At 45.3% G+C, this 27,303-nt stretch overlaps 1 protein-coding gene across 1 annotated transcript in view; it reads right to left on the bottom strand.

Moving 5' to 3' along the window:
• The window catches only part of LOC144792390 (putative cation-transporting ATPase 13A4), a 466,918-nt gene that overhangs the window by 120,701 nt on the left and 318,914 nt on the right, over positions 1-27,303 (bottom strand). Inside the window, exon 22 of the mRNA XM_078667375.1 lies at positions 120-162. Coding sequence (XP_078523501.1) covers positions 120-162 — 43 coding nt within the window. The remainder of the gene's footprint in view (positions 1-119; positions 163-27,303) is intronic.

The following is a 27,303-nucleotide window of genomic DNA, read 5'->3' as shown; positions in this document are numbered from 1 at the left end:
TTCATGACCTAAATGTTTCTCACACTGAGGCATCCAGGACATGCAGCCTCACCAATAAACTTCACTTGACACTAAGAAACAGTCTGTGCATGGCAAGGTGCAGAGCTTTTTATACTCACCCCACAGTCGTTCGCACCATCTCCACACATTCCCACAACGTAACTGGAAAACAAAAGTTAGAGCAAATGAGGAGTGAAGCTGAACTCTTGATATTTTCACTAAAAACATTCTAGTGAACAACAAATCATTTTACTACACTCTCATTCCCATGCTCCTAATTGTCCACATGGAGTGCTGCTCACTGATAGGCTGGGACACGCAACAATGATTTTTGTAGCTCTACTACATCACAAGGATATTATGAAGTAAAGGAGGCCTCACAAGTATCTTTCTCAGCCAATAGCGAAGCTGGCATTTGGAAAATCAGGCTTTAAGACCTACCACGTAGTATCTGCATATCTATCTATAAGTGGTTCATCTCCTCTATACCATACACCAGCAGGCCTGCCACCTCCAACCTCAGAGGCCAAAGCTGTAGTAGATGTCGCTTAACTTTAATCTTTTCCTGAGCTTGTAAAATGCATTAAATTCTGCACCTAAACTGCACATGAAACAAGTTGTGGCAGAAAATCATCCTCATAAGGGAGTCTGGGAGGACTTTATTTTCCTGTATGGGGATGAAAGGAAGAAGTCCTGTGGCAGTGGTGTAAGAAAAATTGAGGGGACACCCTGCAAAATACATGGAGGGCCCCCACCCACTAAACCCAGTCAGGATGACTGCACAGTGCCGGAGGGGGTTCACTGGAGCTTATGTTACACCACTGCACAGTAGCAGCACTCAAGAAGTTGTCATCTAAATGTAAACTTCTTTAGTTCAACATTGGAATTGCCTTGCTCAATGCAGGGTCAGTTTTGATGTATGAGTTACTGTGGAATAAAATATGATTTTGGGTGCTAAGTTATTCCCTCCAGATCTGTATATATATATATATATATATATATATATATATATAAATCATTTTGTCTCTTACAGAAAATACGTGAGTGTGCTCATTAGATGGCAAACCACCTCTCTTCCGTCAACTAGTTGCATATAGAAATCTGGAGGTCCTCTCTTGGTTCCTGGTTGTAGTTCCTTGAAAAGGTCTACTTTAGAAACACTGGTGAGTTACCGTATAACATCTTTACAAAAACAGTCATGAGAGGTGTTTTCCTGGTTTAAAGTGTGCTGCAGAATGCAGAGCATGTGGAAAGAGGGAAAATAAGGAGGAGACAATAAAACATTTCTCCTTGTTACACCTGCTCTGGGAGGCGTAAGGTTTTAGTGCTGCCTCAGGTATACTTGATTTTGTAAACCTGGGGCAGCATCAGAATCCATGGGTGTTGAGTGGCAGCACCCACAGCAACACATATGGAACCCCTCCTTGACTTAGAGTAAGGCGAGGCAGCACTTTGCGCTGCTTTTCCTTACTCCATATCTGTGAAGCCATGCAAAGCCGCGCAGGATGGCTTTACGTCACCTCATAGATATGATTGAGAGGCCTATGCCACGGAAGCATCATAACAAATGATGCTCCGATGGCACAGGCCTCTTGTAAATGATGACCTTATATCCCTGTGATTAGAAGGGACTCACAGACGTAAGAGTGTGTCACAGTGGTAAATCCACTATCAGGGCAATAAGTTACGGATTAAAGCATTTTTACCTGTTCCTATTTCATACATTCTTTTTTATTTCAATGGTAAATTTATTTGGGAAAACAATGAGCGATTTACGCAAGTTACGTGTTTGCTGAATTTGAAATTTCGTCTGTAGGTGAGACATAAAAAAGAAAGCCATGTAAGAAGTTAAACTTGGGGCTGCCTACCCTGATGGAATTGGGACAGAAATTCCTTGTCTGGCCTTACTTTTGTGTATGCACTTTTTTGCTGACCTTATTTCCTGTTTTTAAGTGGTCTACTTTTCAGAAATGGATAGCTTTCTGGTTTTACCTAAGAGATTCATCCTTGTTTCACCACAAAGGGCCTGATTGCGATATCGGTCCGACTGACATTGCAGCAGATACGAAACTGACCGACCCTAGGTCGGCGGTCCCGACTCCACAATTATGATGTGATCGCACATGGTGCAGTCACAAGGTCCCATTTCTCTACGGGAGCTTGTGCTGAGGTCGGAAACCGGCTGCAGCACAAGCTCTCATTCGTAAACGGGAGTTTTTGTTAGTCCCTGCACCTCGTAGCATGAACACTCGGTGCAGGGATTAACAGGAAGGCATCTATGGTGACCCCTTGCCCCCAACCGGAGGCCACTGAGGCAAGCCCGACATGAAAAGCCTGTGGGAAACCGACATCGCAATCCTGACGGTACGGCCTGATTACCATATGGGCCAGCTCAAGCCTGTGTAATGTCTTTAATTGAGACACAATCATCAGTTTCTTAAACACACTCATTTGTAACCACGAGAACAGCCTGCTCACTGTAGCCAAGAGCCAGAAGCAACCCATCTGGTGGGAGTGATTATAGATGACAACATTTCAACTTTATACAATTACCTCAAATCCAGTTCCCCGTGGGGCCTTACGGCACCCACAGACTCCCTCCCCACCCTGCTTCAGTGTTTCTGAACCACATGCTCTGATGGTAATTTAATTAGCCGGCGATATCGACTTTCCTCTTGAACTCACACAGGACATGATTGAGTAGGACAAAGGTACCATAATTGAAGTTCATTGGGCTCCTTAGAGCCTGGCGCCACTACACATGCTGCACCAGTCGATCTACAGACCGAGACACCACCACTACAGCCACATAAAGCCATGTTATCCGTACCTCATCCAGGGTTTCAAAATCTGCACACCCTGCTAAAAACCTGACACTGTGCACCCCGGAAGACAACCTTTCATTAGATAATATGCGCCTAAACATCGGTGGGCCTACGATAGCTCCCAGTTCTTACACAACATGCTCACGAAATTTGCTCTGCGCTGCTGCTTGTTAGTTGTGTATTAGTTTATATTATCTCCTTTGGGTGACCCCAATCCCCAGGGTGCATGCAACATTGTGTTGGAGGGCTCACTACATGCTTTGTGAATCAGTCCCTGAAAAGCAGAAGCATGAATGACCATTGACAGGTTTCTCCCCTGGGAAGTGCACAGCAATCTGAACTGAGTGTGAGCCAGGGCTCGGAGCGGCTTCTTCTGTGATTACAGGACTTGAAGTTTTGTGAATACCGAAAAGTAGTAAAGATAGACTTTGATCTACATTAGACTTTTCAGACGGCATCTTAATGCCCTACGCATTCTTACAACAGATGTAACATCTTTGGCTTTGGTGTGTGGGGTTGCGAAATATTCGGGAGGAGCCTGGCAGATACGATCAAACCAGATAAAGATGATTTCAAACGAGGGTACTAAAAGATAACTTGGGCTAACTGTGTCTGACTCTGCTGCTATTCTGTTTTTTTTAATGGCCCTCCTGGTTCGTTCTATTTTTACTGTATATATGTTTTTTATTGCATTTAAGATTTGTATATTGTTGCGTATGAACTTTTAAGGGTTGTTGTACTCGAAATTGTTTTTTACTTCTATGATAAATGTATTTATCGAATAAAGTACTACAAAACTTTTGGTCTAACTTTGCCTTTGTGAGTCAGGCCCAGGGTCTCCAGTTTGCATGCAACTTCAGCTCATCGTGCCGGGTGGCACAAAACACCACCCACAGTGAGTTCACGTTTAATTTGGTGCAGCTAGATTACCGGAGAAGATATTTTTTGTCTCTGTTGTTTTGAGACCACACATCTGGCAAGCAGTTGTTAACTGGGCGTCAATCATTGGGTCTAATATCCTGGGGTCTGTCCCAACATGGCTCTATAAACTGTGACAAGTAAAACTCCTTCTGTACTTCTCCTTCAGTGGTAGCGATGGCAAGCAGTCAGATGTGTCTCAGGTGAGTAGCGTTAGGTGCTCAAGCTCAGAACTCAGGTATACAAAAAAGTGATGAATGAAAAGCTTAAATCAATCTCAGTCACTGGTAATTACTCGGAGCCGCATCAAAGTCCACCCCTGTTGTGCACACCATGCCACCTCAGTTTGGATCCAGCCATGTGCAAATTAATCTTGACCGTTTTCCAGTGGAAACCGTCCAACCTGAACTGCAAGGCCTGATCCTCCCTGAACTGGAACACAAGCAACTCAGGGCTTGTTTCACCCTTAATATGGGCACATCAGCCAACTACATCTTGGTTCTAGTGGCACAGTGTGGACGGGACCCACGTCTGGGCATACATATCACACCTAGGGTGACTTATATAATGTAAATAAAATAAATAGTTTGAGTCCATGCAGTTGAACATTAATGGGCGTGGTTTGATTAGCTATGTAAATCTGTGTGTTGCTAGCACAGGGCGTTTGGCCAAATCAAACAAGTACCCCCTGATTTTGAAGAGGAAACCTTTGTGTCTCCTTGTTGACAGTGAGGAAGAAAGTCTGCAGTATTTGCCTGAGATGCGCTAGACTACTGATTTTTAGACCTTCTCCCTGTTCAGTATTTACAAAAGAGGCTTCTTAGCCAGGTACTAATTTGCAGTTTAATCTCCAACAACCCCCCTCCTCCACCAAGGCTGCACTGTGTGTATTCTTGAATGGTCAATGTCTTATGGAATCCCGGGCTCTTATGTTTTCTTTTGGGCGAAAAATTGTCTTGCAAGAAATGTTCCTGTGTAGGAGCTTTAAAATCCCTTGCCTCTGGTGTTATTAGGTTATGCATTAGCTGCATGCCTGTTCTCTGTAGGATTGATGTTAGCAAGCGCGAAACATAGGGCACAGATGTGGTGTGTATCCAGCCTGGACTGGTGTTACGAAGAGTTGGAAGTTTTTTGTCATTTCTTGGCCTTCCTCCCCCGTAGGCTTTAGTCACTTCCTGGCGCAAGGAGGTTGAGCACCGTTAGTCAAGCAGGGGAGAACCTGTTATCGTGGAAGGGCTCTCTTCTGCGACTATAACAACATGAGTTGGTGTTCGACACCAGAGATTTAGAGTTTGCCTTCTGAGCGGTTACTGGTGATTCAGAGTATGTCCATTGGTCATTAGATATCAACAAGAACTAGCTGACACTTGAGAAGCTAGATGTTAATGTTAGGTGGTGTTTTATATATAGCGCTCGGCTACTCCGAGGAGTGTCCCGGCGCTTTTATGACCTACAGTAGAAACAGGGTGGCAGGCGGCGAGGGGGCAGGCCTACTGAGCAAAAAGCCAGGATTTTAGGTCCTTCCTAAAGGCCAACAATTTGGTATTCCTACGAAGAGTAATCGGCAGGGTATTCCAGAGCTGAGGCGCCAGACGCTTGAAAGACCGGCCACCAGTCCGTACTCTTCTTATGACTGGGACCGCAGCAAGAGCCTGCGACTCTGACCTCAGAGATCTGGCAGGCTGAGAGAGAGCCAGCCGCTTCTGAATGTATTTGGCCCCAGTAGCATGAAAAGCCTTGTGGGCCAAAGTAAGTGCCTTGAAAACTATCCGTTTCCGGATAGGCAACCAGTGAAGAGTGTTCAGGAGGTCAGACGCTCTGGCTCGCCTATGTAGGCCGAAAATGGCCCGAGCCGCCGAGTTCTGAACCACCTGTAGAAGTTGGAGAAGATACTCCGGCAGGCCCAAGTACAGGACATTGGCATAATCAAGCCGCGATCCAATAAGGGCTTGCACTGTAGTTTCCTGTGTACCAACGAGAGCAAGGGAAGGAACTTATGGAGCATCTTAAGGAGGCCGAAGCATGTTCCTGCTAAGCCAAGAATCTGGGACTTCAGCGTTAAGCCGTTATCGATTTTAACTCCAAGGTTCTTGGCCATCGTAGATGCAGCCGATGGAGGAAACATATTTACAGGTCACCAATACTGCCAGCTTGGATCAGACCGACAGCCGAAAAAGAGCACCTCAGATTTGTCTGAGTTACACATGAGGCTGTTTAGCTGGAACCATTTAAAAACAGCCCCAAGGCACCTTCGGATGTTCTCACCGTCGAACTCAGACCCCTTCCCACACGTGAAGAGGAGCTGAGTGTCGTCGGTATACGACACGATCTGGGCCCGAACGACTCCGCCAGTGCCGCCAGAGGGGTCATAAAGATATTAAAAAGAGTAGGGCTCAAAACAGAGCCCTGGGGAACTCCGACCTCCAGTGGCGGCACTACCGCAGAACAAGGGGGGCCCAGACCGTTTGGCAGCGGCCCGCTAAAAAAGATCTGAACCAGCTGAGCACCGTCCCCCGCAGACCGATCTCACTAAGTCTGATGAGGAGACCCTCATGGGGGACGGTGTCAAAGGCCGCCGACAGGTCGAGCATCACCAACATGGCCTTTCCTCCTGCATCCAATACCCCCTTGATTGCCTCCGTAACTTCCAGCAGCGCCGTCTCGGTGCTCAAGTTGGTACGGAAGCCGGATTGAGTGGAATGTAACAGATTGTGGCTTTCAAGGAAACTAGAGAGGGATGTATGTACGTGTTTCTCCACGATTTTAGCAAAGGCTGGCAAGAGGGAAATAGGCCTATAGTTAGCATAGACCTCCGGATCCAAACTGGGCTTTTTTAGTAACGGGATGATCATAGCTTGCTTCCAGACTGACGGTACCACTCCAGTGCTGAGGGAAAGGTTCAGCACGGGATTAACAAGGGGATTTATTACCTTCGCTATTTTAGCCAAAAATTTGGCTAGCAGGGATCAAGAGGGGACCCGGACTTTAGTTTAGCTAAGAGCTCCAGTGATGTAGCTACGGCTAGAGGTGGAAATTCCGAAAACGGAAGTGTGGAAAAACATTTTTTTTTTTATGAAAACCCTCACCCATCAACATAGTTGGTAGCATGCTTCATCATTGGGTCCCCCCCAAGATGCCGAATGCACCTAGGGTGTGCTTCAATGCCTGATTTACAGTGGAGCTGTTTTTTAGTGTGATAAGTGCAAAGTGGTGTTGCGGTGGTGAGGTTAAAAACTGTCCATTGGGTCCCTTTAGAATAACGATCAGTATTTTAGTGTTGGTCCCTATGTCAGTGCTTAAAAAAGGAGGGGTGGATATGTGTAGAGAATAAATTATGTCTCTAATATCCTGTAATTAGTGGTCAGGTCTACAAGTTTCAGCCAGGCTGCGAAGTATGCTGGCTTTCGTCAGGACCTATGTGTTGGTATTTAAGTGAGTGAACGTGGTGGTCAAGTGTAATTAATGTGACCAGTAGTAGTGCCGCACTTGGTAAGGTGCGGTAAGGAAGGGGGATGTTTCCTTCTTGTGGTTGGCTAAAATGATGAGATTTTTATCACAAGCATCATGAATCCCGCAAGGGGGCAGGACCTATCGCCACACCTACTTCGGCCTGTTGCTCGGGTTTCCGTAGATATCTATGGAATCCTGAGCAGCAGGCCGAAGTAGGTACAGGAAGCTGGTAGACGACCTTGATTAAGCACTGCCATAGGGACCATCATTAAAATACTGATCTTTATTCAAAAGGGACCCAATGAGCAGTTTTTAACTTTATCACCACAACACACTAAAAACCAGCTCTGCTGAAAATCAGGCATTGAAGCACACCCGAGGTGTATTCTGCTCCTTGGGTGGGACTCGATGATGAAGCATGCTACCACCTAGGTTGGTGGGTGAAGGTTTTCATAAAAACACAAATGTTTTTCCACACATGGATATCTCGCTTCTCAAGTGTGAGCTAGTTCTTGTTGATATCTAATGTACTTAACTGGGGAAGTGAACTAGCCCCCACAGCACCTCTTTCCTCCCTCTCCCATTTTATATATATACTAGCAGCCCGTCCCGACGTTGTCCGGGTATGAAATAGAATGTGTGTAATGTGTGTATTCAGATACGGTCATTCGCGTGTCCCCCCGCTTGAGGCCTAGCTGCAGCCCTGGTTCATGTTAGCAGGTGCATGTAATTAGTGTAGTGAAACGCCGCCTGAGCCCAGCTACAGCCCTGGCTGATGTCAGCAGGCGCGTGTAATTTGGTTTATGATAGTTCAGTAACAGCGCGCATGAGAGGCTGCAGTAATTGTCCCCGCAGACACACTCAGTCGCGTGTGCCCCCGCTTGAGGGCCAGCGGCGATGGTCTAACAATTAGAATTGTGTGAGTCTTGAATAATTGTTTCCCGCTGTTCTTATTTTTTTATGACCCACACCGACGCTCTTCGGCCTGAGTGCTTTTTAGACGCACCCAGGCCAAGCCACACACTGCGTTCGGCCCTTTCAGACGCACCCAGGGCAAGGCACACACTGCATTCGGCACCCCCAGTATGTGTGAGGCAACGGGCAGTCCCCCAAGGGAGTCTTGCGAATGGTTACTTACCACGCTTCGAGGTCAATGCCTTTGTGACGCCCCCAACACACGGCCACAGCAGCGGATCTGATTAATGTACAACCCAGATGGCATGAAGTGCGGAACTTAGCACATGCCCTCAGCGTTTGTCATGCCCCCAGCGTGCCCCTTGATGCAGCGCAATTGGCGCTTCACATGGCATGAAGGGCGGACACACACCCACAGCGCGGACACACGCCCACAGCGTTTGTCACAGCCCCAGTGTGTCACGCCCCCAGTGTGACCCTTGATGCGGCGCAATTACGACTCACATGGCATGAAGGGCGGAACGTACCACACGCCCCCAGCGTTTGTCACGCCCCAGCACACGCCCACAGCAGAATGCAGACACGCCCACAAGGGACTACTTTGCTGGCACAGTTCTCTTACCTTTTAAATGTATATGGTGGCCGTCTGCATAGCCTATGTCCTTCTGCTGCAACTGCCCTTTCCAACGCTGTATTGGGTGTTGTGATTGGTGCTGTGGTTACTGAGATTACCCGCCTCAAAGGTTTGGGCTCTCTCTGTATAATATTAGTATGGATAGTATGGATGTTTTGCAATTTTTTTAATAATTTTTTTTATCCGTCTGCATAGCCTATGTCCTTCTGCTGCAACTGCCCTTTCCAACGCTGTATTAGGTGTTGTGATTAGTGCTGTGGTTACTGAGATTACCCGCCTCAAAGGTTTGGGCTCTCTCTTTATAATATTAGTATTGATATGTTCATTTTGCCTCTTCTCCAGTGACCCTTCTTTGGTCTACTTGGTCTTAAAGCTTTCCCTACTTAAATGAGCTGTAATGTTAAGTCCCATTCTTGTTGTTAAAATTACATTGTACATATGTCAAATTATTGTGTATTTTAAAACTGATCAGCCAATGCTCTGAATGATAATGGTTAAATCAATTGGGATGCGAATGTGACTTATTCCTAGGTCCCACCTAGGCAGCACGTGCGCTACCTCTTCGAGACATTCTGTACTCAGGATATGGGTATGAAGCTCCGCCCACTTTCTGCCCATCTTTTTAATTGGCTCCTGTCACTGTCCTTTGTAAATGGTGGCTTTTCATTGGTCAAAAGGTTTAGTAGTCCCTCCTTAGTACCATCTTTTGTCTTCTTGTAACCTCCCATGAGGACGTCACCTGTTACATGTGTTACTCTGTACATTTTAATTACAGCCTCCGAGCACTATTTTCTTAAATGGTTTTCTCCTGCCTGCAACTGTTGCAAGCAGGACATGCTCTCCCACAGCGCCTATTTTCTTTTATGAACCCAGTACAGCACAGATAGGCTGGAATAACTGTGGGCGCTCCCTTCTTTTCTTATTTACGGCGTCGAACAGGGACGCATGATTTTTATTGGGCATTTATTTACTTTTGTTACAATGGTAAATGGCAGATCCCACTCTTTAGCTTTAAACATCTTAAGCTAAAGCGCGGGAGCCGCGATTGCTTTCAAAGTAAAGAAATGGAAAAAATGTCTTTACTTGTGAAGCGCTCGCAGCATTCATGCAATCGCTTAAGATGTTTACAGCTACAGTGTGAGTGCCACGATTGCTTTGCAGTGCAAAAGCTCTCGCATTACTAAAAGTTTGAGCTATTGGGGTTTCATTATTATTAGCAATGCCAACAGCTCAAACTTTCAGTAATGTGAAACCTATTGCATTGCAAATGATTGTTAACATTTCTGTAACAAAATGTTTGAGACACTGTAGTTGTAAAACATGTGCAGTGGTGAATTTTTATTAAATAAAAAAAAATGCTAACATTAACTAGCTGCTTTATTTGATGCCATAATTTATTTGTTTCCCTTTTTATTTTTGCTTTTTTCGGATTAAAATAAAACATAACCATTGCACCAGCTTGCCAAGATCAAGCCTATTGGCTTTGCTAATGCTTGTTCTAAATGGTGGTCAATGTTTCCTCTTTTTTTAGTTTCTCCTTACTCACTTTGGCCCTGATTTCGATGTCAGTCGGAAAGCCTCTGACCTTCAGTTTCAAGTCCGACCGCTGTAGTACTCTGTATTACAATGACAGTGGTAGGAATTGCAACTGGACGGTCATTCCGGCTGGCTTTCGACAGGCTGAAGCAGCCCGTTGGCCAGTCGGAACTGACACGTAATCCCTTAAGGCCTGACTGGTCAGTGTGTGGCCAGTTCTTTTACTGATTGTGGGCTAGTTTTGGGGTCTGCTGTTGATTTTTCTGATACTAAAACAAAAATTTCCCACAGCAAGCTCACATCCAAGCAGTCTTTCATACCTTGGAAAACACTTGTAAGGCCCATTTACTGGAATGGTGGTGTCGGGCAGAGCCGCAAGTCTGCTTGCTGCGCTGTGCTTCGTCACAGGGAAGGGCAGGAGTGCACCGTATTTATCCAATATTGTGCATTCCTATCCTTTCCCCATGCAGGCGCTGATTCGGCAGCCTAGCGCCAATGTAGGCTCTTACGGTGTAAAGGTGTCTGAGTTACAGGTTGGATTGCTTTTGTGCAGAAAGGGGCTCCCTCCTGCGCAAAACAATGTGTAGAGGTGTTTTCCATTCTGCAGCACACATAGAAAGAGGAAAAAACAAGGAGAAATAAACATAATTGTCCTTAATAAGCCTCAGCTGGAGAGATATAAGATTTTGACACGCATTCCCAAGTTTACAAGTCCTTGTAAAACTGGAAATGCATCAAAAACCATGGGAGTTGTGTGGGACACCGACTGCAAAGCCCATGTAACGCCTCTCTTGTGTAGAGTCAGGCAGCACAGCGATTTTCACTGTGCTGCCTTACTCCTTATCTATGAGGCGAGGCAAACCCACACAAAGTGGCTGTGCGTGGATTCCATGACTTGGGCTTTGCATCGTTCATGCATCGTTCAGGTACCATGATGCGTGGTGCAAGCATCACACAAGTTCCTCGTAAATGTGCCCCTCTGTCTTTAAAAGTTCAAACCTGTCACGATTGGAAAACATTGGCCACTTTTTTCAATCTAATTCAATAACGGGCGACATATTTTGGTTCCCAGGCCCATTTTCTGTCCCAGTCTCACCCTGATTACAAAAGGACATAGGGCTTTAAGCGTGTGGAGCTTTTGTGTTCCTTGAAATGCAGCGTGATTAATCAATGTTGTAGTGACTGCCCAATGGCCGGTTGTTTGCCACTTCACCCTCACTACTCAGATGTTCACATTGCTACAGGCGCTCTGTGTACAGTCATTTGTTTTCCATTTACTACACCTAGATTGAAGCCTGGCACCTTCAAACAGTATATAAAAGAAACAAACAGCAGGTGTGTTGAACCATATAGGTGCTTGTATGTGATGAGGCATACACACACACACATATAGACACAAAACCAATAGGTCTCTATTGCCAGCAAAGACAATGGGGCGGATTTACAATAACTGGCGCATCCCTGCATATCAGCAGGGATGCACCAGTTATTGTGCGCCATGCCTCCGCCACCATAGATGCACTGCATTTACAATGCGGCACACCATGGGGCAAAAACGACACAGATGTGTGACGCATCTGTGCCGTAAAGGCAGTGCATTGCTGGAGTTGCGTCACACGCACGACACAGCTCCAGCAATGCTCTGGGGGGCCCTATTGTTACAATGCTGCGTCAATCCTTACGCCTGCTTCAAGCAGACGCAGGGTTTTGACGCAGCATTGGCCTAAAAGTGACTGAGTGAAATCTTGTAGATTTCACTCGGCCACTTTTAGGAGGCGTTCCTGAGATGGAACGCCCCCCCCCCGCGCAGGAACGCCTCCTTCTGGCGCAGGGCTGTACACCGTGACGCATCTCCCAAATACGTTACGTTGTATGTACCCAGCAGCATGGCGCATCTTTTGCGCCGCTGCTGCGTCACAAAAGGGACGCAACAGCGGCATAAAAGAGGCACAAGGGGCCTGTAAATCTGCCCCAATGACTTTGCCAAAGTTTCTTTCATTCACTCTGGCCATATTTCTCCACAGATTCTCTTCACATAAAATGGTGTTTGTTTTTTTAAGACCCTTTACGTGGAGTTTTAAAACGAGTGTTTGTCATTGAGCTACCAAATCTATCTTTTGTAGAGCTCTTTAGAGCTGCAGCCAATAATATTACCCTGAAGAATGCAAAGGCCTGGCTCATCTTCAATGCACCAGAAAACAGAAATGTTGAGGGTAACGATGAGCGCGTTTAATGAAAAAAACTCTACACATTCAAAAACTTGCAACACATTTATGAATATCAAACCATCAATTATCATATTTCAGTCTACAAGTTACACTTACATACTAAATTAGATGCTGGTCAGCGATTGACACCTCAATAACAGGGCAACGGAGACTGAACCACATTATCACCCGAGAACACACCGAGGGTAAAATATGCCCCATATAAATGCATATTAACAAGATCAATGCTGTTCAATCTATTCAGATGTGTGAATGTTCCCAATGATTTTTGGCCAAGCACTTGTAAAACAGCAAACGAGCCTCTAAATTTCACTACACTTTCTATGATGAAAGAATAAGATGAAAATAGAGAAAAATAATCACTAATAAACGTCATCACCAACATTGGCGCCCTGTCTGAATCCAAACCTGGCACTGAACAAGAGTAGCCTGATTTCACCTGCATTTTTACCAAGTGACCACTGGATGTCAGCAGAGCTCCATGGAATAATACTGACATTGTAAATATCTTCTTTTTATGTACAGTATGGACAAATATAATAGGCCTTATATATGGTGGCCTTGCACCGCTGTTATGTCACGTTTTCCCATTTTAAAAGTGGCGCGCAAGGCCTTCATAAATAAGGCCCATTAAATTATCCATACTCTAAATACAAAGCAGAGTAACCGCTGGTGTGTAAGGGGCAGATTTACAAGCCACCTGCGCCAACAGTACATCATTTCATTCTTTATTGTTTGATTAATTAAAATCTTACAACGTAATGGCAAGCAATCCAGTTATCAAAAAAACAGGATTTATATACTGCCTTCTGTGACATGGAATTTGCTCGAGTTGAGTCGCCAGTAATACACACAAGATGATGGACGGAATGTTGCACAATGGCAGAACATTCACCCCCCAGTCACAGATCTGGGTTTAATCCATCGTTATTTTGCTCACCAAGCCACCCCAGTTCAGACATGGCCATATGCAAATCAGCCTTGACCCTGTGCCTCATGGGAATAGTCCAGCCCGAACTGCCAAGCCATGTCTTCCCTGGACCAGAATCAAGCATCCTAGGACCGGTTTCTGGCTATCAGCCGTCTTCAGCCAGGATAGCTTGACTCCAGTGGCAAAGTGAGCAAGGGACTCACGTCTGGGCATACCCTTCCCACATAGGGTGAACAGCAAAACACACAAGATGATGGACAGAATGTTGCACAATGGCAAAACATTCACCCCCAGTCACAGATCTGGGTTTTATCCATCATTATTTTGCTCACCAAGCCACCCCAGTTCAGACCCAGCCATATGCAAATCAGTCTGACCTTGTGCCTCATGGGAACAGTCCAGCCCGAACTGCCAAGCCATGTCTTTCCTGGACTGGAATCAAGCATCCTAGGACCAGTTTCTGGCTATCAGCCGTCTTCAGCCTGGATAGCTTGACTCCAGTGGTGTGTAGAGCACGGGACCCACGTCTGGGCATACCCATCCCACATAGGGCGAACAGCAAAACACACAAGAGTCGCTTTCAATAAGAATTTTGCACAATTCTAAAACCAACCCTTCATAGGTTCCACGTACATACCTTGAGAGATGGAACTGAAGGGCAATGGGCTTGGGACCTAAGGGCGTGCGAATGCTGAACGATATTTGCAGATATCTCCAAGAGTGTGTCTGATTGAGTTTAACCGTGATTTGGGATTCATCAAAGGTCATTAAACTGCAGTTTTTTTAATAGCTGATCTAATGTATGGATACCTGTATTAACAAAGATGCTGGGCCTCATTTATGAGGCCGTGCGTCACTTTTACGCCGCCAGTGCGTCACTTTTTGTGACTCACCAGCAGCGTAAATAATGTGCCTTGTTGCACCATATTTACAAAGTGACGCATCTAGGTAGATGCGTCACTTTGTAAACCCCTGTGCCAGGTATAATGTATGCAAGGGGGGCATATTGACGCAAGGAAGGGTCGTAGAAGTGACGCAGTGAAATCGATGAGATTTCACTGCGTCACTTTTAGGACTCCGTTGCGTCGATATCTTACGCCTGCCTCACAGCAGGCGTAAGACTGAGGCAAGCCCTTTCACATGGGGCTTGCCCCATGTGAAAGGGCGCATTGCTGGAGTTGCATCACTTTTGTGACACACTCCAGCAATGCGTCACTTTTGGCATTACAGATACGTCAGAAATACTGATGTATCTGTAACTCCTTGCGACATGATGCGTCATACATTAAATATGACACATCATTGGTGTCGCAAGGAGTGCGCAGTGAAAAGTGACGCATCGCTGTTTTCACGCAGCAATGCGTCACTTTTCATAAATGAGGCCCGCTGTGCCTTTTGACACGCAAAAGATGTGCCCGTAGAATATTGTCGCTTGAAAAAAAGAGTGCTAATACCAACCTTACCACCTAGCATCTTATGCTCTATGCTTACCAATCTCAACTTGACCTTTGATAACATGAATTACATAACAATGTTGGGTTAATTGGAAGAACATCCCATAAAATTACAGATAACCCAGTCTTAGCACACAGCTATTTGTATTGTAAAGTAATTTGTCCATTATTTGTTGGTTTTTTTTTCTCTGTTCTCACAAATAATTATATCCTAGGAGATAATTCTGTGAGCATTGATTTCTGAATTTTAAGGATAGCATGACAAATACATATATTTACCCAGGGTGCAAAGCTCATCTTGATTAACTCTATCTTGCCCCAAGAGATCATATTTCAATGTCATGATATATTTTAAGCATTAAATGGTTGTTATTGTCTTTCACCATTTTTTCCAAGGATGTGTTTGAAAGGGCACCCAGGTCTATGTGATTCGATGTTTCCCATCCAAATGGGTGGTGTCCTAGCATCACAGCTGTGGATGTCTAAGGGGCATATTATCAAGGGATTTATCTCCGCTTTTTTGGCTTTAAAAGCCAAGAAACCGGAGATAAAATGATCTCCCTATCAGCAACAGGGTGCTAACACGCAAATCCGCATGTTAGCACCCTTTTTCTCTACGCTTCCCCTTGCATCTCTAATGAGATGCAAAGGGGGCGTTCCAGAGAAAAATAATAGGAGAAATGTTGTTAAGCGACATTTCTCCTATTATCAAGGATTTCGCTAACCCGGTTAGTGATAAAAAAAGCAGTGCTAACCGCGGTTAGCACTGCTTTTTTTACACCTGCTATTTTCCTGACTTAGCCATGATATCCTATGGAAGGTGGATATCATGGCTAAGTTTGTGAGCCCCTATCATCAAGCTAACTCCAAACTTCGAGAGATTATCGTTGGTTTTCCATTGATAATCTCTCATTTGGCAGTTAGCGTGAGGATTTTTATCACCTCTGAGATAAACCTTGCTAATAGCAAGTTATCTCCGCGATAATTTCCGGCGATGCTTAGCGTTAAAAAATTCGTTGCTAAGCCTCGTTAGCGTTAAATATCGCTAATCATTGGTAATATTCAGGGGCATATTACCAACCAATAGAGATAATTTTTGTCTCTAACTTGTTTAGAGACAAAAATTATCGCCGCAAATCGGCGATTTTTATCGCAGATAAACCTTGCTATTAGCAAGGTTTATCGCAAATGCGATAAAAAACGGCCGCAATGCATGAATATTGCTGAAAACTCAGCGATATTCATGCATTATCGAGCAAATGCTCTTAGCCATGTTATCCACCTCCCATTGGATAACATGGCTAAGAACTGCTCCTGGGCAGGTGTTAGCTTTTGGAGATATTCGCGCTTAGCGCGAATATCTCCAAAAGTTGGTAATAGGAGATAGCGATGTTAGCGACTGTTTCCAGTCGCTAACATCTTGGCACGCCCACTTTGCATGTCATTAGTGATAAATATCACTGACATGCAAAGCGGGGCCCAAGATGGTCACTATCTCCTATTAGCTGTCTCTAACTGGTGTTAGCGACAGCTTGGTAATAGGGAGATAATTTTATCTCCGCTTTCTTGGCTTTTAAAGCCAAAAAAGCAGAGATAAAGCCCTTGATAATATGCCCCTAAGTTCAGGAAATAGCTCCATAGTTCCCGCAGTTGATACAATGTCCAGAGAACATCAACAACTTTGTGATCAAGTTTGTAAGGTGTGTGAGAGAAGCTACTGGATAATACAAAGTTAAAAGAAGATTACCTGCATACAATAGTGCCTTGAGTTCACCAACTGGAATGTCTGTATTTTTGCTGATGGCTATCGCCAAGGATATAATGGCAAGAATAAAGAGTAGTGCCAAGAATTGACACGCCTGATGTGTCCCTCTACTAATCTTGAAGGGTTATGAGATGGGCTGGTGCAGGACACTACTTCTGTACGGTTTGAGTAAAACCATTTTGGGGCAGATTTATGATAACTGGCGCATCCCCAGGGATGCGCCAGTTATTTTGCGCCGCTGCTCCGCCACCCATGGTGCGCCGCATTTACAATGCGGCGCACCATGGGACAAAAACGGCACAGATGCGTGACGCATCTGTGCCGTAAAGGTGGCGCATTGCTGGAGTTGCGTCGCAAGCGCAACGCAGCTCCAGCAAGGCTCGGGGGTGCCCCATCTATACAATGCTGCGTCAAGACCTACGCCTGCTTCAAGCAGGCGCAGGGTTTTGACGCAGCATTGGCCTGAAAGTGACTGAGTGAAATCTTATAGATTTCACTCAGCCACTTTTGCGAGGCGCACCTGCCCCGGAACGCCCACCCTGCGCCGGAACGCCCACAAGCGGCGCAGGGCTTTACAACGTGACGCATCTGCCTAGATGCGTCACGTTGTAAATGGGTCGTAGGGATGTGCCACGTTTACGCCACAGTTGCGTGACGCAAACGTGGCGCATTCCCATTATAAATCTGCCCCTTTATTTTTTAAATAAAACCTTGACCTAATCCAATGCGTTCCACCATTCTAAACAGATATCCCCACTTCATCCGGTCAAATGCCTTTTTGGTGCCTAGTGAGACTATTATATTTTTATTGCTGTCATTCGATACTTGCCAATGACCTTAGGTGAGCTTCCGGTGAACGGTGCGGTACAAACCCAAACAAGTCCAGATGTATCAGGGTTCTTAGTATTACCTTCATTCTCTTAGCCAACACCATTCCCAGTATTTTAAGGTCAATGTTCAACATGGAGATAAAACGGTATCTTTAATAGCTTTAAGTAGCTAAGGGGCAGATGTATAAAGATACCTATTTGCGATTCTTAAATAGCGATTTTTTGAGAATCGCTATTTGTGAATCTCAAATTGTATGTCTGAAAAAAATTGCAATTTTTTAGCGATTTCTTGATATTCCTTAATTGCGAATTCACAAATTGCAAATTCGCAACTAAGAAATACTTTCCCATTCATTTCTATGGGCCAGGAGGCCCATAGGAAGGAATGGGAAGTTATTCTCTATTTGCGATTCGTAGATTATTGCAACCACCAAGAGCCCCTTGCGCTATCAGGTCAGACAGTTGTTCTCCAAATGTGGCATTTCTACCTGAGGGGTGATAGAGCAGGTGACACCCTAGGGAGCTATTATCTTTGATCTTGATGATGGAGGAGAGACATTCGAAAGAATCGTAATCGAAAGAGGTGGTTTCTGAGATGACCAGACTATTTTTGTGGATAATAGCAACTCCCCCTCCTCGCTGATCTATCCTGTCTTTGTTAATCAGGGAGAAGCCAGGTGGTACCAACATGCCTAGGCAGGGGGGAGATATCTTGTTCAGCCATGTCTCCGTGAGGAACGCAATGTCAATGTTATGTGAGAGGATAACCTCGGCTAGCTCCGTTGCGTGAAGTGAGGCCAATCTGCAGTTGATCAGTAAGCAGTTTGTGAAAAGCTCTTGATTGCTGGCGGTTTCTTTGGTCACCCTAGGTATGGCGGTGAGGACAGGCCGTCTCAGGGGTCTTGTGCAGGGAGGATCTTTCCGGAGGCCTGTGATCACTTGGATTATGGATTTAGGAGAGTCCGAGGAGGGAGAATCGTATGAGGAGGCTAGCATGGCTGCTTCGTTGTCTGACATGGGAGCTTCGGTTCTAATGGGCCTTGAGGTCATGTGAATTGTATTAGACAATGGACTGGTTTTGGTCCTAGGGGATGGGACTCCGGTTTTAGAGGCTTCTTGTGAGCCTGGTTTCGAGGCCCTGGTCAGGGGACTTTGCTGCTGGATATCAGGGGTTTCTGAGGGCCCGGGAGGGCTGTTTGCGATGGAGGTGTGGGGAGTCCCGGGAGAGGATTTCAGGGGTCTGCGGGCTTTATCAAGCTTAGAGAGGATTTCGGTTAGGTCCAGGGAGATTGCGTCTATCTGACTTTCTAAGGCCGTAAGACGCTGTGCCAGGGAGTCATGGGAAGAGTTGGGGGTAACTGGGGCATCTTGCGTGGTGTTGATCGGATTGAGGGGTTGAGGTCTTATATTGGTGGAGCATGTCGGGTAGTCATTTATCAAGGTCAAGGGTGAGGTCAGAAGGAGGGGATGGATAGGGACAGGGTAGGGTTTTGAGTGTCTGAGAGCTGGGAAGCAGCTGGTATGGGGGAGTGGTCTCTATCGGCGAGTTACGTCTGTGAGTTTGCTGAGGAGGGAACCAGTAAGGGGGCGAGGTAGAGCTTTCCGTAAGGAGCTGGGGGATAAGCTTGGTAGGGGAAGTGTGATGGATGGGTTGGGTCCGAGGAGATGTGACTGGAGTTTTCTGTTGTGGCTGGATGGCTGTAGGTGTGAGTTGGGAAGTGGCAAGGCCTGGCGTGTGAAGAGGAGCGTAGGGGGGCGGAGCGGTACCGGGTGGGTGGATGATGGAGACATAGGTTTCGACGTTAGCTGTGATTGTAGGCGGGCTAGGGCTTGGGGCGGGGTGCGGTAGGGGTGGGAGGGCAGATCTAAATGCTGGAAATAGGGAGTCAAAGACTTCAAGGTTTTCGTTGTTTGCCTGAATAAGGACCGTGCCATTTGTGTAGATGGTCACGGATGTGGTCCCTCTTCTGGCCGTACGGTTAGGGGGTATGGAGGTAAGTTTGCAGCTGTGGGAAGTGGATGTGGTTTTGGCGATATAAAGTCGTGTTCTAATCATGGCGATCCAATCTTTCGGCCTCTCAGTGTGGAATATAAGGTCCATCTTAGTCGGACCTTTGGAGGCTGAGTGGTAGATGTCTGAGAATAGGGTTTCTATGTGTTGCCGGATAAGTTTCTGTTTGAAAATTCGTCTCATTTTTGTGGAGAGGAGGGGGGGGAAGATGATGGTGAATGAGTTCTGGCTGTGAGGTTTCTGATGGGCAGGTAGGGCTTGCATGGGAGAGGATGGCGCCATCATGTAGGTAATGTGAGAGGAGGGTGCCTGAGCGGGGGGGGAACGAGGTGAGTCGGTCGAGGAGGGTGTGGGGAGGGAGACTGTGAAGTGAGGCCTGGTGATAGGTGTAGCTGGGACTCACACCGGGTCCGGGTCTAGGGGTCGTAGTTCCTAGTAGGCTTAGTGATCTACTTCCCGGGATTCTACAAGGCACGGTGAGGGGTCTATTCAAAAGATAGTCTGCGGTTCGAAGTGAGCTAGAGGGTAGGCATCCTGCAGTTGACCAGAATTTCCGCTACTCTCAACACCAGGCTTATTGCAGGGTCGTGATTCGACCTACGTGTTCTGTGCGACCGTGCAAGACTTGAGGTTGTGTGGGTGACCACTGCTGGTAAGGAGAATGCGCTGATAGTCATAGGAGAGAGAGACTCGTAAGGCGGTCATTGTAGGTTAGCTTTATTTACGCTGGCCAGAGCGATTTGATTTTTCTCGGATCCCCTCTGTGCTCCCCAGGGAGATTGTACTCCGTTTGACAGATTGGGGGCAGTAGGGGTCGGAGCGTTTCATTCGAGGTCGGGGTGGTCGCACGTGGTGACCGTTTTGGGATCGTGGATACTCTTCAAGTGACTGGACTTGTTTATAGGATTCTTCTTTTTGATCCTCGGGGTGGCTGTGTTCTGGTACAGTGATAGGGGGCACTAGATCTTCAAGTCACCGGGCTTGTCCGTGGTCCGTAAGTCCGATTGGGGGCGTTTGATGTTGATAGACTTCATTTGGTGAGGAGGAGGTCGCGCGTGGCGGCCATTTTGAAGTCAGGCTGGCCTATTCAGTGATCAGGCTTGCTTGCAGGCCGCTAGTAGGGGCGATAGGTTCTTTTCTAGGAATCCTCTTTGAGTTTGAGGGGTGCCCATGCTCCATTAGTCGACTTAGGGGCCTTTGAGGTCAGCCCGGTTCGATTGGAGTAGAGGCGGTCGTGTATGATGGCCATTTTGGGGCCAGGCTGGCTCATCCTGTGATCAAGCGTGTCCTCGGTCCCTTAATGAGATATGTGATAACAATCTTACACAATACTGTTCGGAGGAAACACACTACAAAGGAGCCACACTGGATGCCATCATTGCTCAAAAGAACTCAATCACGATCAACCACATACTCCCCGTCGACTGGTCTGACCACCACATGATACTATTTCATATCAATCACCCCACTCTCTCTCACCAACCTGCACAAGATCCTCCCAAATGGAGGAGAAATCTCTCTCAAGCGCCCCTGGAGATCTTGGAAGATCAGATAAGCTCACTCCTCCCGGACAACAAAGACCACCTATCCGCCAATGACCTCACTGACCGGTACAATTACGAGCTAGTGGCCTTACTTGACAAAATAGCTCCACTTAAGCTCAAGAGGAGCAGAACCATGCCATCCAGAAAATGGTTCAACTCTGACCTCAACTCAGAAAGGAGAAACTTAAGGGCCAAAGAAAGAAAATGGAGAAACAACCCCACCGCCATCCTTCGCGATCAACTGAAATCAGCCTGTAGGAAGTACAACAACCACATCAAAAACAAGAAATCCAGCTTCTTCCGCGAGGCACTGGACAGTGCCAAAAACAGACCTAAGGAGCTCTATAGTATCATCAGAAAACAAACCTCCAAGCCAGTGGCCTCACCCGTAGAGGCGTCCAAACAACTCTGCGACAACTTCGCCCACTTCTTCAATAACAAGATCACAAAAATCGAACTATCATTAGCCTTCAATAGCTCACACCCCATAAAGAATATCACGGCTGTACCTCATGATCTCTCTCCTGGCTCTTCGCCCACCCCCTGGCTGAGCTTAGTTTTGCCCCGTTCAAGAAACGGAGATAATCTCCTTGATCTCCACCTCCAAACCATCAGCGCATATCTCAGATCCCATTCCTCCCCTGCTAATCATAAAAATGAAACACGCTTTTGCACCGCTTTGGGGCAAAATCATAAACAGCTCCTTAAAAAATGGAGTGGTCCCCGACTGTCTTAAAATGGGGCAAGTCACCCCTCTGCTGAAAAAATTCGGCCTAGATGCAACTGATCTGAACAATTTCAGACCTGTATCAAACCTCCCCCTGCTCTCAAAAACACTCGAACGTTGCGTACTTCACCAACTAACACCGCACCTGGATAACATCAACCTATTGGACCCCCACCAGTCTGGTTTTAGAAAAGGTTGCAGCACAGAAACTGCGATTCTGAACATCATGGACGATATCCATGGATCACTAGACTCTGACAAATGCTGCCTACTCCTTCTCCTTGACCTCTCGGCAGCATTCGATACAGTGGTCCATAAACTCCTCATCAGGGCTCTTCAAGAAAGAGCTTGTCTCGACGAGGTAGTTCTCAAGTGGTTTTCCTCCTTTATACACAATCGCACACAAAAAATCAAAATCAAGAACTTCACCTCCGAAACACAGCAAGTCAACAAGGGCATCCCCAAGGTTCGGGGCTCTCTCCACAACTCTTTAACTTTTAAATGGAACCACTATCCAAATTACTCAGAAAAGCCAACATCCGCTTCCACCTCTACGTGGATGATACGCAGATCTATCTGGAAACATTCTCTCCCAATGACATCCAAAGATTAAACAACGTCTTGAAAGATGTGCAAGAATGGCTGACAATCAATCACTTGAAACTAAATCCAGACAAGACCGAGACGCTCCTCATCTCGAACAAGGAGGAAAACCCAATAATCGCTGAATGGTTAAAGGCTATCGATGCGCTCAAAGGGAATCTTACTCTAGCAGACTCTGTCAAATCCCTAGGCATCACTCTAGACCCCAAACTGAATATGATGAAACACATTAAGAACTCGGCCAAAAGCGCATTCCTTAACCTGAGACTTCTGAACAAAATCAAACCCTATATTCCAACAAAGGATGTCAAACTGGCCACACAATCTCTGGTACTGTCAAGACTGGACTATGGAAATGCAGTCCTAACAGGAATTCCTAAAGCGCATATGGCACCGATCAAAACAACATTACATGCGGCAGCCAGAATGATCACCGTCATCAAAAAATCGGATCACATCTCCCCCGCACTTAAAGAACTCAAATGGCTTCCAGTAGAAATGCGAAGTAACTTCAGAACGGCCTGCCTAACCGACAAAGCCCTCCATACAGGCAAACCCGAATACCTGGCAAAAAAACTTAAAAAGGCAGGTCAAGCCAGAAATCTGAGAAGCTCTAACTCCCTCTTACTCATCCCACCTAAAACTAGAAAGAAAAGAACAGCGGACTGCTCTTTCACTGGAAACGCCCCAAAAATCTGGAATTCCATCCCTCCGCACATCAGAACCATACCCTGCTTTTTGGAATTCAAAAGTCAACTCAAATCCTTATTCCTTACCCGTTCCCTTGGATGTGGACAATACGGGACAGACAGCAAGCATAGAGTTATATGATCCATAAGAACCTTGAAATCAAAGAAGCTCTATATGTCAATTATGTCGCTCTATACTATGTCATTCTTTTACTGTACATTGCTCACCTGCATGTTTCTGTTGATTTTATACTGTGGATTTTATACTATGCTCCAACTGTAAAGTGCTCTGATACCTTTGGGTCTTGACAGCGCTATAGAAAACTTCTAAACTAAAATAAAAATAAAATTAATTTGCTAATTGCAAATTGAGAATAATTTCAAGGGTGCAGGGGTGTCCAAAGGACACCCTGATGCACCCCTAAAATTGACATGTTTGTGCATATGGCACACATACATGCCCTAAGGTCATGTATGTGCGCCACATGGCACCTTTACAAATGCCAAAAAGTGCATTTGTAAAAGAAATCGCAAATTACCACCAACTACAAGTTGGTGGTAATTTGCGATTTCTTAATTGGAATTCGCACAACTTGGGTGCTTCATACATGACGCAAAATTAAGGAATCGCAAATTTTGCGATTCCTTAATTTTGCAATGCGATTTTCATGATACATCGCATTTTCTGTTTTTTTCTCGCAAACGTAGCTTTTTTTGCGAATTGCAGCGTTTGCGAGAAAAAAAACGGATGATACATCTACCCCTAAGTCTGGTTTAGGAATAACTGTAATTCTAACTGTTTTAACCTCTGATACAAGAGAGTATCCTTCCCATATTTCTTTGAACGTTTGATATAGAAAGAGGACCACGGGTCATTTTTTTAATTTAATAGAATTGGCCGGATAGCCATCCATACCCGGTCCTAGGAGGGAGGGAGTTCAATTACTCTCCGCGTGATGTTTCTGTCTAGTTGCGCAGTTCCCTCTGGGTCATTTTTGGTACAAAAATTCCAGAAATATAATAGTATTCTTCCTGATGGATCTCAAGACATTTTTTCATAATATAAGCTTTTATACAAAGGAACTGCTGACAGATAAGATGCCTACCAGATACGATAACATCTTTCCATGGTCATTTTTTATCGCTGCGATCGTATAACGGATTTCTTGCTGCTAAAAAGCCAGCAGGTGACCCACCTTTTCACCTCTTTCACAGGCTCTTTAATTGAAACAGAATAAAGCCTTTTCTGCTAGAGAAGTGTATTATCCACTGAGTTCAAATTTATTTTGCAAGAATCCCCTAAGGGGTTTTCTTTAAAAGAGTGTCTTATTGTAATGAGTTGTGAGAAGTTTCTAGACCTTTCCGGTCAGCGAATGCTTCTCGTGCAGAATAACTCTTCGGCTCCTCTCTTATATAAGCTTTACATGCATGAGAAGAGGTTGCTAAGTATTTATTCTCTTCCAAGTATCTAGTCACAAAAGCCTATTATTTGGATTTAGCATCAGGAACTTTAAACCTAGAGATATTGAAGAGCCACAGACCCAGGGGAGGGGGAATATTGATCTAGTGCTAGATGTCTCTGCACTGTCTTATGATCAAAACTGCCATTTGGAATAATTTCTACCTCTGTGACACCTGAAGAAGATAATGGCCACTAAGTAAAAATATCTCTTAGAGCATGTACTGTGTGTACAGGAAGTAAATGTATATCCTCGTGAGGTGGCATGGGCTAGCGAGCACAAATCTAGTAGTGACCACTAAATATGTCTTTAAACACACGTTTGTCTCCATGATTAGATGTCGTATGGTGATCGGATTTATCCGTATGAGGTCTACTAAGAGGTTCTAATTCCTGCTTGGAAGTACCTTAGATCTGAATATTGTTGTAGTATTCAATGTAGGACATGGAATAGTGGTGATTATCTTCTGCTGGGGCATAAATAGAACCAAAGATCAGTGCCTGGCATTGGACGGTGCCCTTAATAAGTATATAATTCCCATTCGGGTTAAACCAATTATCAAGTATCCTCAACTGCAATCTTTCCGGATCAAAATAGCTACCACACCTTTATGATAATGTTTACCTGCCACCGGAGCGGGGTGGATATCGGGGGAGGAGTGGGTCTCCTTCAAAGTCCTGGAGTCTCCACAAGGTATTCTCTGCCAGCGGCATCTCTGCTCAGTTGCACATCTTCTGTCTGAGAAAGGTGTTTCTGGAACTAGGGCCAAGTCAGGGCAGGATTTATGGAGACGTAATGATAGTTTCCATGTTATATAGTGGGTGATGCCCTTCACATTAAGCGAAAGTACAACCAGGTCTTTCTTGGCCCACATAAAAGTGTTTTGTGATGGGATCAATGAAAAAATCCTTCATTAGGTGATGCTGCTGACATTTCCCAGAGCACAGAAGGTTCACAAGAGGATGCTAAACGACTAGAACCTCATCATCCCATTGCACTAGTAGCTAAAGAAGGTGCTAAGAACAAACCACAATCATTCAATCTGAATCCACTGGAAATAGAGGAAGATGCACTGAACATGTTCATCCAAAACACAGTGTTATAGGTCTACACAACTCTTTTTAATTTGCAGGACTACATTCTTCATTAGGACTCCGGGGCTGTGTCCCCCTGAATTTCCTACACGTTTACCTAAAAAAATATCAAAGACACCGATTTTTTTTAGCGATGCAATTGCATCTCTAAACAAATTGATGTATTTAAATCTAGGCTGTCTGTCCTAGGCTGCCGGCCCTGCCTCGTTCTGGATCAGGAGACAGACACCAGGCAGTAAATCAACTTTCCGCAAACTGATGCATGACACAGAGCTTACCTTTTTAAAGCTCTTCATTGCCATTGTAGTCTACCGCTGTAGACCAGTGATGCTTTCAAGGTAATGGTTTCTGGGGGAAGAGTCTGCATCCCTGCTTGAGGCCAGACGTCCATCTTTCACAGGCATAGATCCCACCCTTTTCCATTCATCACATGGCGGGACTGGATGCAAGCACATGTGATTTAGCGCCTTGGCCTTGTTAACGGTAAGTTATATAATGTTGATCTTGTGTTATGTATATTATACAGAGACTCCTTGTGACACGCTAACCTCCCAAACCGTAACATACGAGGTCTTGGCCCCTTTAGAAGTGGAGATGCTGTATTTATTTATCTTCGAGATTGAGCCAAAAGAGGAGCAGTTTTTGTTCCCTTGGAAAGTTGATCCAAATATCCAGGTCAAGCTCATAGGGAGAAAGATATGCTGATAGATGGATGTATGACAGTACAATGCGTGGTATTACCACGTGTACCATTACAATGCAGTTTTTACAACGCAAGTCGTTACAGCGACTTGCGTTGGGGGGCGCTGGATAGTGAATAGTTTTATTTACTATTCTAACTCCAGTCCCCGTGGATAGTAGTGAAGGTGTTGGATAGTAAATTAAAGTATTCCCTATCCTAGAGCGCCATCCAGTGAAAGTCGTTGTAACGACTTTCGTTGTAAAACCTGCGTTGTAATGGTACCGCGTTGTTAGAATTTCGTTGTAAAAGATGTTGCCCCTTATAGATAGTAAAGACAGGTACATGCTGTATGGTGATAACATTGGCCCTATCTTCATGCCCTTAACATTAATGACAAAACATGGAGTGATTCACAAACAATGAACGTTAAAAATGTTAAGGAAATGCATGTCAATTATTTATTTCCTCTTTTATATTTCGTTTTACTTAATCTTGCACTCCCCTTAGAGTGTTAGCTATTTCAAGATGTTGCGTTTCTTGTATTTTTTTGTGCATCTTATTATTCTTCAATAGTGCAAACTTTGACTCATGCCAGGTGTTAATGAGGGGCTTTGATTGAGAGTTCTGGCACTGAGGCTGAAGGCAAAGCAAAGCGCCTGTCAATGGGTGGGCCTCTCTGCAGAGTACACAGAACAATGGTCATGTATTCCAGTAGCAATTGAAAATGTGTGTAAATCTTTGTGAAAGGGGTGCACACATGTCAAAATATTTACAAGGCGAAAGTAAAAGAAAATAATGTGTTTAAATGTGAGTGCAGTGTATGTTTGGGGGTGATGAAGTGTGGTAGATGTAGGGAAGTGCCTTAAGAGGAGAGTAAAAAGAGGGTGCTGAAGAGGAAAGGGATGAGGTTGAAGATGTTCAGATGGGCAATAAAAGGGCGTGCATATTAAACATGAAGCATATATAACTGAATAGAAATACTCCTTCCAAACGCCTCAATATTATTT

This window comes from Lissotriton helveticus, chromosome 11 (assembly GCF_964261635.1).
Source record: "Lissotriton helveticus chromosome 11, aLisHel1.1, whole genome shotgun sequence".
In the NCBI taxonomy this organism is placed as follows: Eukaryota; Metazoa; Chordata; class Amphibia; order Caudata; family Salamandridae; genus Lissotriton; species Lissotriton helveticus.
The sequence above is the reverse complement of the archived record's forward strand: the minus strand, read 5'-3'. Positions and strand labels throughout refer to the sequence as shown.